We start from the raw sequence: 12,307 nt of genomic DNA on the forward strand, positions 1-12,307 counted from the left end.
TGGGTTTAATCCATCGTTATTTTGCTCACCAAGCCACCCCAGTTCAGACATGGCCATATGCATATGCTGTTCACTCTATGTGGGAAGGGTATGCCCAGACGTGGGTCCCTTGCTCACTAAGCCACTGGAGTCAAGCTATCCTGGCTGAAGACGGCTGATAGCCAGAAACCGGTCCTAGGATGCTTGATTCCGGTACAGAAAAGGCATGGCTTGGCAGTTCGGTCTGGACTGTTCCCATGAGGCACAGGGTCAAGACTGATTTGCATAAGGCCATGTCTGAACTGGGGTGGCTTGCTGAGCAAAATAACGATGGATTAAACACAGATCCGTGACTGGGGGTGAATGTTTTGCCATTGTGCAAAATTCCGTCCATCATTTTGTGTGTTTTGCTATGATGAAACATGCCACTACTAACTGGGTGAGGCAATTTTAATACCTCTATGGGTTTTCCAGTAGGTTTTTACTCCCTTACTGTCTTTATTTCATATATTCCAAGTTCTCTATGATGTCAACTGTTTCCCCACCCCTTTATTTGTCCTCCTCGTTTGGGGAGTTCTATATTCTGCTTGGGAGAGGCTAACTGTCTAGTCCCTCCAAGGTTTGTGTTTGGCATGTACATGGGAGTAACCAGGAAAATAAATGACCCCCTCTTTGAATCACATCCCCAATGACTTTGCATGAGTGAGACAAGCAAGCCCTGCACTTATTTGCTGCTTGCCTTAGGAAATCCTGAAAACAATGTGTCCAAATTGTGCCTTTTACACCTTCACAATTGATCATCATCCATCCTTCCTTCTCTCTGGCTCTCCTTTCTTCATCTACCCATCCATCCCTTCACCCATACATAATTCTTTTTCCATCCATCAATCCACTGAACCCCCTTTCTCCATCCATCCTTTCTTCGTTCTTCCTTCTCTACATCCATCCATTCTCTACTTCTCTCCATCATCCGTCCATAGATTAATCTATTCATCCCTGTAGCGCTACAACCCTCCATCCAGCCTTTTGTTCGGTCATTTTAAAGTTGTTATGCCCCACACACTGCCAAGTGGCACCCCGCTCAAGCCTCTTAAGTGGGGGGATAATGACACCCCTGAGGCTGTTGCCCCTTTACTTTGTTCACAGTAGGCTTTAACTCCGATAGTGAAACTTAAATTGCCTAACTTTTACTGTGTTGCTGGCTGCCGCTTAGAAGTGGTTGGCTTCTGTGGGAATTTCTCTGGATCCCAATACATATCACTACAATGGTCATTTCAAATTTGTCAAAATGTGATTGCCTTCCACCAGAATCCTGAGAAAACTGTAATTAAAAAACACAGCTGAACTGTTCCCTGATTGGACTTTATTTCTGAATAAATTAGAACTTTGGTTGGTTCAGGGTGCCCATCATTGACACCACAATTGGATAAATTCTGCCACCCCACTCACTGCCCCATTCAAATTAGGCTCCTGGCACCCTAAGACTTTGTCATTAAATTAGTTTGGGGAGAACAATTGTTTGCCGGGTGGGTTTTTGACTGACTGTTACCTTTTTTGGGTAGACCCTTAGCAGGAAATCAACCCTCCTAGTTGACAATCGTTTCTCCCAAACATCAGTGATACAAAGGGCCAGATGTATCACTGGAAAGCTGTTACTTTGTATGTCTTTACTCTGTTACCCCTTTCACAATCACTAAGATTTTGTTGATAAACAAAGCAATAAGCCCAATAAGCTACAAATACAATAAGCTACAAAGTCTTCGGAGTTCACTCGAACGTGGTCTATCAGGATAACATTGGTCGTAGGGGAAGTATCAACTAAAACCTAAACAATATAAAAATATTTGCTGTTGTATCTCCGCTCTGGAAGGTGCTACCACCTGTAGGTTTTAACTGTTGCTGCTTTTCACTGGTTAGTAAAAGTTATCTACTTGGAAGATGCAGCATTGTCTGGACATTTAGTTTAGTGCCAATTGTATTTCATTCTTTTCTAACCCCTGCACCTTTTTAGAGCCAGCCTTGGCTGCTTGAATTTGGTACACAAGAGGAGTCAAGCTCAAAGGGTGATTTAGTTTGAGCACAGTAGTGTTATTGACACTGGGACAGCAAAGGTAAATAACAGTACTCACACAGGATACTGCCCAGTAATTAGAGACTCGAAGAAAAGGCCTCAGTGGTCCAAAGTACTCAACAGAACACTTCACATAAAATCTCCAGAGCAAAAACAATTCCCCAGAGCTGGTGTACATGAGTGAACACATGACTCCAAATATGACCTTCAAAGCACATTGCATCAGAGGCGGTCTTCAGGATGAGACACATCCAACCAGAAGTGTAATATAAAGGTAGTACCAATGCTCCAGGTGTGGCTTTGCGAACCAGACACTGTACTGAGGATGTCGCTTCAGGACCATGATGCAATACACAAGATGGGCCATCCAGAAGTGGAGTAAGGTCATATGAAGCAATACTCCAGGTGTTCTGTTGAGAACTAGACACCATTTCCCTTGTAAAAACTCATTTACTACTGGCAATATAACTCTCCCTCTGCACCATAATATTTCTGGAACTCTCCCACGACTATGTCATTTGTTAACCACTCTTAAATCATGGAATATGAGAATTCACAGATGTTCAAGTGCATGTGAAGACTGCAATACTGCTGCCTGTGCCCTGATTGTTTTGTGTACATGAGGGAAGCTTACACTGCTGCTGCACATACTTGGCTTGTTGTTTTTTCAAGGGATTATTCATTGCCACCACATGTACAGTCACTGGTTTAGTCAATGCATGGGGTGTGTGTTATTGAAGCTAACAGTTTTGCCACTGCCATATCCACGCGGTATGTTAGAGAAGTTAGGCAAAATATACATTTTTCGGTGCTTGTTTAAATAGAAAGGTCATATCCTCAGAAGACAATGATTGGTTTAACTTTAAGAGTGCAAACCCTTCCTGTTCTTTGCCTGCAGTGGAGTGGTCGAGGGGAGAGCAAGTAAAGAAAAGGTCACAGCATATGGCAATGCAAAACAACACTGTAGCCAACACTGTTCTGCTTCATTGGGTCACCACAGACTTTATAGAGTACATGTGTTTTACATATATTCAATGGCAATATCTTTCATCCATTATTTACATCAACTACATTTCCAATCCTTGTTTCAGTCATTCAGAGGCTATTAGGTGGGGAATGACAAGAAACACTGGGGAAAGTGAAGATACAATGGCAAGAGGGTGTTATAGATCAAATACTAAGCATAAGTCTCCTTACCGTGTTGGTGCCACTGGACCATTGGCCAAAATGTTCCATTTCTTCCACTATCTCATCACAGGCAACCTCATTGAAGATAGGAAACCAGTACACATCTGGACAAGGCTAGAAAAGGAAGACAGTCCATCAAGGATGAGAGAACGATAAAAAGGAGTCCTTCAAGGAGGGCATGGGGGAGTAGGCAAAGTATAACAATATCAGGGAAGGGAGGAACATATATGGAGTGAAAATGAAAAGGAAGACAGCGTCTATCAGGAAGGGAGGAAGATAAGTGATCAACGCACAAACGAGCTGGGAAAGGGCACAAGAAAAGGTATGCAGGTTGAACTGTCCACCAAGCTCACTCTTTTGGCCATTGACGGGATTACACTGGATGTGTTTGCTCCCTAACTAGTCTGAGGTATATACATGCCAGGAGAGATATTACTAGGTAATGATGGTCTGCTACTGGCCCACCTCTGCAGGAATGGTTGAGTTGAATGGATAGATGCACATTATTGGAGGAGGCGGTCTATCGAGCAAGGAGATGCCCGCGTAAACATGTCCAAAACTGTGGCCTTTGGTGGGATCAATTCAACATTTCTATATGAGAGTTCCCTGTATGCTGGTGCTTTTTCTATCTCTGGTTCCACTGTGCCTTACATGGTTACACCTTTTAGGAATACTTGCCCATACTTAATCTTGTCATGGAGTCTCATGATTTCAGCCGACAGCGTACAAAAAATTAATAATTCAGATAAGGTATACAGTCAGGGAATAGATGTTTAATCACATGGGAGGAAAGTTGTCAAGGAGTGGAAAGGAGTTCAGGACAGCCATCTGTAGAACATATATTTCACTGACATTTCACTGTTTTGCAGCATGAATCTCTTCTGGATTCAAATGATGTGCCTTATTCTGCCAAATAGAGGTTAGGGATGGAAATTGTCACTATGGTGCCTTTTTTATTCTTTTGGGCATCAACTGAAGTAGGGGAAATGGAGCCTCCCTATGATGTCCCCATTTTTTTTTACAGAATTATTTTAAGCTCAATTAAACTTGCAATTCTTTATCAGCAATGTTTATGTTTTGACTCATGGTGGACAGATGTTCACAGGTCAAAGCCCCAGGAAGCAGTGGCTCCAGACAATTAGGTACCACATGACAGGAAAATAAGACCCAATCTCATTGTGAGGCTGTAACCATGTTCTTCAGTTTTACTCTCCTGACTGTTCCCCATGTGTGGATCGATGTCTTACCAGGGCCACAGAGGTCCCCGATTTGATGGCAGCGGCAGTTAAATGCAAGCAAACACACAAGAAGAGCCAGGCCCCCATGAGGATAGCCTAGTTAACAGATAGGTTTAACTAGAGGATGCTTCGAAATGGACCACATCTGGCAGGGGAGACATTTGATGCCATGTTGAATCCGATCATTGCATTTTTTATTTTTACAAAGTACAAGTACAAAAAAGAGTAAATGTATGTTATGCTGTAAACTTACCATTTGCAGAAGCTTCCCATTCAAGGCTGCGGTATAGTTTTCATGGATATATTTCTCTTTCCAGTCCTACATTTAGAGAAAGGGAACAGATAACAAATACAGTCAGTACCTATAACGGGGTCTGTTAAACGTACCTCAACTTATAATTTTTCTAATAATAATAACAGGATCCACACCCTCTTCCTAAGATGTCACCTCAGATGGCTCCAGTCCCTCAGATTATTTAGTTATAGACAACAACTGTCATCATTTTAATCTTTTCGATTTGTATAATAGCACTGCTACGATCAATTCAGCGTGTTCGGGGAACATCAGGGGAAAGATAGCCCTGTATAAATGCTATATGTATTACTATATTATTTACAACTCCTTCCAAGAATTTTCCTACAAACACATACACAGAAATACAGAGCTATCAGATTTCCCAGCACACTTGTTAGGCAGAAATACACTGGGGTTGAGGGAAACTCAGTGACCCGCCATATACCTGAAGTCCCATGGACCTTCAGAAGCATCTATCTTTATATAACCCTACTTGCTCCTCTCTTGTCGTGCTCACCACACACCTATACACACATTCTGGTCTTACTGCAACATGCATGTAGTTCTTCAGAGGACACGCTCACCCCTAATGAATGCTGCACCCAGACCTCCTCCCCAGCATCCGGGGGCCTTCATCATTTTAGTAAATAGAGACGGATGACTGCAGACTTTTAAAATCATGCAAAAATCACAACTAATAAAAGGACAAGAGGTTTTGTGCTAGTAAAATAACAAATGTGATATCTCGGTGAGCAAGAGAACTTCATATATATATATATATATATATATATATATATATATATACACAAAAAGGGGTAAAGTATATTCGTTTTTGCTTAATTTCATCATAGTGAACCCCCTCCTCATCACAATATAATATGGCTAAGCCTGGCCATTGTATGGGTTACTATATTTAGGCGATCAATGCATGGTAAAGAGTCAGTGTGCTATGGGAACAGACTTTCAGCCTGATTCATGAAAGACCCGTTTTGCGAGTCCGTAATAGCGATTCATAAGGAATCGCTATAACAGGCTCGCAAAACGGGATTCATGTAGGAATCGCAAAATAAAATGTGATTCCTACATATTCCTTATTTGCGATTAGCAAATTGCTAATCGCAAATAAGGAATAACTCCCCATTCATTCCAATGGGCCAAAAGGCCCATAGGAATGAATGGGGAGTATTCCTTATTTGCGATTAGCAATTTGCTAATCGCAAATAAGATAGCGATTTAAAGGGTGCCAGGGGTGTCCAAAGGACACCCTGTAGCACCCCTTAAATGCAAATTTGAACAGGTGTTGCGCACACACATGTCCAAGGGACATGTGTGTGTGCAACATGCAACTTAGAAAAATGCTTTTAATAGCATTTATTTAAGTTTTCGCTATTTACCACGAGGTTTGACCTCGCGGTAAATAGCGGGCCGAAATTGCAAATTCGCAATTTTAAAATGGATGATGAATTGCATTTAAGGAATCTCAAATAGAGATTCCTTAAATGTAATTCCTCGCTAAATAGCGAAATCGCTATTACCGATTTTTGCATTTGGGATGATGAATCCCAAATGCAAAAATAGCGCTCGCAAAGGGCCAGATTCTCAGAATCTAGCCCTTTGCGAGCCGATTTGGGCTTGATGAATCAGGCTGTATGTGCCTGAGTTAGAGTTTGGTGGACTGGTTAGTCAGTCACAAACGTGACGCATACCCATTCGCCATACCACATGTGCATTGTATCGTAGGGCACTTGTCATAAGGGTGGGGTATCCATCAAGTTTGTGGAGTGCCCATCCAAATGCCAAACTCTAAATCAGGCCCTTTGGTTTGTAGGAAGACATGCCTGTTTTGTTGGCTTTTTGGACACCACTATTTTTTTTGGGTCAGAGTTTTATATAGCGTAAACTTGGCCAGAAGGTATCGGAGCACTTTACATCAGCACCAATGGCATTACAAACGAACACATTAATTTTGTTGGGCACAGGGAGGTTAAGTGATTTGCCCAGAATCACTGGATGTTGAGCATCCCCGCCGAGACTCAAACTCAGTTCCACAGCTGTGAAGTCGCCCGCTCTAGCCGTTAGGCTACATCCTCGCACCTTGTGAGCCACCCGCGTTTAGGCAGAGAAGTGACTAGGCCTCACCATGCTTCACATGTGTGTCAGCTTATATAAGATGGACGCTTGGGCAGAAATGGGTTCCTAGACGAGAAAGAGCGAGCTTGCAATGATTAGATATAATCCCTCAAGTGGTTCTAAATGTGATTCCTCGGTGCATTTTAGTCAATTACATTGTAATTAGAGCCAGAGAAAGAGGTGTATACTCATTTGCTGATGAATGAGCTGCCTGCAGTAACTCAATAATGACTAGAGAATGTGACTGTCAAGTAACAAAGAATCTATTTCTTCTGAGGCTGACAATGCCTCCAGGGTGATCATGAGGAGACTCTACCAGCACATTCTATAAAGATTTGCCTCGAGGAGCAGTCCTCATGTACGGCAAGAGGTGGACACTTTAGGAAATAGCCCTACAGAGCAGGCCAGTTGTTCTGGGCATGGCATTTATTTTAGAGACCCAGAACTCTTTTAGTCTCACCCGTGTACACAGCAGAAAACTTTCCAGAACCCCTCGTGGCCGAATGTCCCAGCCAACATCCCAGGCATTCACAGTTAGACGCAAAGTCCTTGCGCCAGGGACTGCTGGTGACATAGTGGTGACCTCATGTCATCACAGCAGTGACAACTAATTGGTCCAATGATGCCTTCCCATTTCTTTCAGTCAGGCAAATACTAGTGTGGACCACAATATCCATCCATCCATCCCTCATCTCAGCCAACATCACACTGGTTAGTTCAGCTGCTGCTGGGATGGCTCATCTGGGTCAGGTTGAGGACCATGCAAACTACAGATTCAGTACAACACATGCCCTGGAGCCCTTTCAGTGGCTGACAGCCTACCACTAGCATTTCTCAGTCACCCAAATGCCTTCCACCACCCAAACTCAGCGCCCGGCTGCCCCTTTCTGACTCGGACCATCACTGATGAACCTTAGAAGTTTGAGACTGAGAGCACTGGATCTGCCTCACCCAGTCCCACTGGCCAAACTCTAGACACACAAGTCTAAACATAGCCTTACAACTAGAGTAAAGTAATATTCATTCCCCATGATCACCTCTATGACATTGAGATCTTTGCAACCATGTTCACCTCCCTCAGGAGCTTATATTATGAAACATCTAACACTCAGAATTGGGAGAGGCACTGCACTCTGATGATGGGTTTGGATAAACGAGCATCAAGTAGGCAGGCGACACGATCTTTCTGTAAAGAGCATGGTCGCAAACAGATCTGCCAGTGGCGATCAAAAGTAGTTTTTATCTATACATATTTAGATGGATGTCAATATCCTTATTAACATCAGTGACTACACATGCCATTAACGCAAGCAAAGGAACTAGCCCCTTCTCCACACATGAATTCCCCTTTGCCTTAACCTCCCCTGAACCAGCTCTCACAAGCAGTCTTACACTGAGAAGATGGCTTGACTATACTCTCAGCTCTTCTGGGAGTTTAAGGCCCAGGGAAGTGAAGTATAAGAGATGCGACACACTCAGCAGATGCCTGGAGATGTTGGTCAGGATTATGTGCCGTCTCGGGCAAGTTGGCTCAGCTTATTATCAGCCAAGCCACAAATGCATTGAAGCTGGACTGACTTGTGGTTATTCTGAAACCAGACGGTCTATTCTTTCTATGTGCATATTGTTTGTGCACCATTACCCCGGCAGCACCTGCAAGTTACCGCTCTCTTGCGTGACACTGTGCAAGGCTGTATCCACCTGATGATGTGTCTGTGGGCATGTGGGTGCAGTTTATTACTTCTGTTTTCTGGGCCTGGTGTCACTGCACCTTCTTGTTTGCCCTAGTTAGCATTGCAACTGGCCCCATGCCATGAGGGTTATCTTGTCTCTCACGTTTGCGGCTAACATCTAATCATGCTGGGACTTGCTCGGCTATATTTATAATGGCAAAAGACAATCTACAGGCCCCAGCATGCCTGGTGCTGTCAGCTAAAAACCACAGGACCAGCAAAATGTCACCCTCATGAAATGGAACCAGTTACCAACAAGGATGTAAGCTCAACTGGGAGTAACAAAACAAACACAGGATAGCAATATTGCAGTAAAAACAGAACTGCACAGAACTTGTGGAGATGAAATGAACAGTTAAGAATGGAGAGTATCTTTATCGGAACAGGTTTAACATTTTTGCCTCACTGAAAAGACACCATGTGGAACGAAACCTGTCTTGTTTTTCTCATTACGGTATTGTGGCAGCCTCAGAAGCCTTTGCAGGAACAGAATTTGGCCTGAATTGAGATTTCTTGTTTGCACAAGCATTCCTTGTGCATCCTGGGAAAGTGCTTTTACCTGTTGGACTCTTTCATGACCTAGGACAGAAAGGATAATTGCCAAAATCCTGAGAGCTCCTGATTAATGTGTTCTTGCTATGTGTAGTCATTCTTTCAGGTCAGGGTCACTTGAGAACGGTGGCACAAAATTATGTTGGTTAAGGGACAGGGAACTGTTCCCAGATCACAGAAGTGATAAACTGAACAGAAAAACTAATAAAATGTCTAAATGTGAGCAGCAGTTTCCCATTAGTATTAGATTAAAAGCGGTTTGCTTGCTAGTAAACATTTGCAAACGGGGGGCGGAGCTAGCCGGCGTCGATGGCGGACGCGTAAGAGCGGAGCTCCTCGCAATCACCCAACAAAATCCTTAAATAATCCTACTTAGGACGTGGCCTTCGAGAGAAATTGTGGGGATCTTCACCCCACACCTCGACACTGCCCTGGTGAGACTTTCAGCGAGGAACGCGCCTGGTATCCGAGCTTTGTGGACTCCTGCCGCGGGCGCGTGACTGGGCCCAGAGTCATCGGACTTTCCTACCTGGGGATCCGCACTGCGTCACCCGACGTGCGGCTGGGGAGGGGTCCGGCTCTCGGAGCTCCCCGGAATCCAAGACTCGATCACCCCGCTCTCGACCCCGGACACAGGAGAGGCCGAAGGAGGGTCGGCGAAGGACTGGACTGCGAGGAAGGTTTGAGGTGGCGACAGCCTCTCTGGGACGCCGGGGAGGACACGTGGCGGAGCGGCCATTCCGCGCCAGTCGCGTTTTGGGCCTGGTGCATCCCTGGGTGATTTTCAAGCGAGACCGTATACTGTGACACAAACAAGAGACTGGCTGCGGGGAGTCCCTGCTTCGGGGCACAGCCTTGCACTCGTACGAATCTATAACGCCACGAGACGCGGACGACTCCTTGGCCCGCCAAGGCCTGCACTATTGGCGGCTCGGACGCTTGGGGAGAGCCGCCCCAATTAGCGGACCACTCGTGGCCATAGCGAGTAGATCGGCGGACTGCGCGTCCAGAGGAAGACAACAGAGGCACGCCAGACAGGGGCGACCAAGGCCCCCACATCGGCAGTCATGGGAAAGGGGGACAGAACACAGCCGAAGCTGTCCTTCGACCAGCGGCGGCAGAAAGAGCCGGAGCCAAACGCACCACTCTCGAAGCCTACCAGAGGAGAGCCGGGTGCCTCTCTCTGCGCAGAGATCAAGGAGATGCTAACCACGATGGAAAAGGGTCTCCACGAGGGTATGTCGGCCATTGGCACTAAAATCGACGCGCTGTCCTATCGGATGGACCGCATGACCGAGAGGATGGACAAGCATGCAGACAGACTAGACATGGCGGAGCGCCGCCTAACTGAGGCCGAGGAGGCGCAAACGGAGTGGGACGGTGACCGAAAGCAATTCAGCAGATTACTGCAGGTCATCCAGGACAAATCCGAGGACTTGGAGGCGCGCTCTCGGCGCTCCAACATACGCTTTACAGGAGTGGCGGAGACGACCCAAATGGGTAAAATGGAGCTGTTTGTCGAAAAACTCCTGGTGACACTATTAGGGGAGAGCACCTTCTCGCCAATGTTCATCGTTGAATGCACCCACCGCACTCTTGGTCCGCGTCCCCCCCCCCCGGGCGCCAATCCCAGACCAATCATAGCGAAATTACTTAATTACAGAGACAGGGATGCGGCCCTAAAATCAGCCCGGGAAAAAGGGAAACTACAGTACGAGGGAATGGACATTTCGCTATACCCAGATTTCACCGCCAAAGTCCAGGAGGAGAGACGGCGCTTTGCCCCGCACAAACAGCAGCTACGAGAACTTGGCTTGGACTACGCCATGCTGTACCCGGCAAGGCTCCGCATCAACAGGCAAGGACACTCTCACTTTTTTACCGACCCTAAGGAGCTACAAAAGTCCCTGAAGGTGTGGGCTAGGGAGCGACGTGGGAGCCCGGGGTCCCAGTCGGCGGAGGCAGGAGGCAACAACGACCTGGAGGAGCAGGACTGAACCGGAGAAGGAGCCTCCAGGCTGGGAAGGTCCACTAGCGAGACTATCAACATGGCGATCCCTTGGAGGAGCGGGTGACACTCCTGGTGCTTCGTTTGAACCCAGTCGGATGGACCCGGCACGCTATCCTGGGGTGAGATTTATACATGATGGGCTGAACACGTTAGAGGGTGCCCTAGTTTGACATTTGTGCATGCGACAACCAGGAGAGAGCCGCCCTTATGCAGCGGAAACCAGCTGGGGAATACTCTTACGGGGCGGGGGGTGGGGGGGACCCCTGTCACTTTGCCGATTAGGCGATTAATGGCCACTGTCATCACTTGCACGGGGGGTGATGGCGACGGGGCAATTCCATGACACTGACTATTGGTGCCCGCAGAAGGCGACCAGCAGCGGGACTTCTTAGGCTACCTCTGCCCTAGCGCTGTCAGCAGATACGACCCACAGTGGGTCTAGGTTGGGGATTTCATTGGGTTTCAGTACAGAGGGGGGGGGGAGGGGGAGGAAGCAGGGAACTCGGTCAGACCAGGTTGGGGTTGGTTGGCTGTGGGAGGGGGGGGACATGGGAGTTCAGAAATGGGGGGCTTGGGTAGAGGGGGACACAGTTGTACTCCGAACAATTGTTTTGCTGGTGGGTGCTTTGCTGTTGCCACATGTTCTGGGTAGCCTCAATAGGAAGCAATGCATTGACTATGGCTAATACACGACCGAGGAACTCGACTGCAACTACTGAGTCCCTCAAAGTGCTGACATGGAACGTCAGGGGCCTTAACGATTATCGTAAATTGCGCAGGGTCCTACACTACCTTCAAAGACACCAAATAGACTTGGCCCTGCTGCAGGAGACACATCTCCCTAACAATAGTAGGATGCTCTCCTACAAGGGGCTCCAAGGCAACATTACACACGCGGGCTTCACCACACATGCACGGGGGGTCCTCACATCGGTAAACCCGAGAGCAGAATTGCACCTCACGTCACTGTGCGCTGACCCGGAGGGAAGGTTTGTGTTGAGCAGATGTGTAGGTAAGGGGCACGATTTCGTGGTCATGAATGTGTACGGCCCTAACTATGACTCGCCTGATTTCTATGCTGCTGTGGCTGGACGCTGTGTGGAGTTGAAT

At 46.6% G+C, this 12,307-nt stretch overlaps 1 protein-coding gene across 2 annotated transcripts in view; it reads right to left on the bottom strand.

Annotated features, from left to right (window-relative positions):
• Positions 1-12,307, bottom strand: part of PLOD1 (procollagen-lysine,2-oxoglutarate 5-dioxygenase 1) — a 66,872-nt gene that overhangs the window by 17,696 nt on the left and 36,869 nt on the right. For both annotated transcript variants that reach the window (XR_015295867.1, XM_086921287.1), the window contains exons 15-16: positions 4,730-4,795; positions 3,248-3,352 (exon numbers count right to left, since the gene is read on the bottom strand). Coding sequence is in view for 1 of the 2 variants with exons in the window: in XM_086921287.1 (XP_086777413.1) it covers positions 3,248-3,352; positions 4,730-4,795 (171 nt within the window). In the remaining variant the exon portion in view is untranslated. The remainder of the gene's footprint in view (positions 1-3,247; positions 3,353-4,729; positions 4,796-12,307) is intronic.

Source organism: Lissotriton vulgaris, chromosome 5 (genome assembly GCF_964263255.1).
Source record: "Lissotriton vulgaris chromosome 5, aLisVul1.2, whole genome shotgun sequence".
Taxonomy (NCBI): domain Eukaryota; kingdom Metazoa; phylum Chordata; class Amphibia; order Caudata; family Salamandridae; genus Lissotriton; species Lissotriton vulgaris.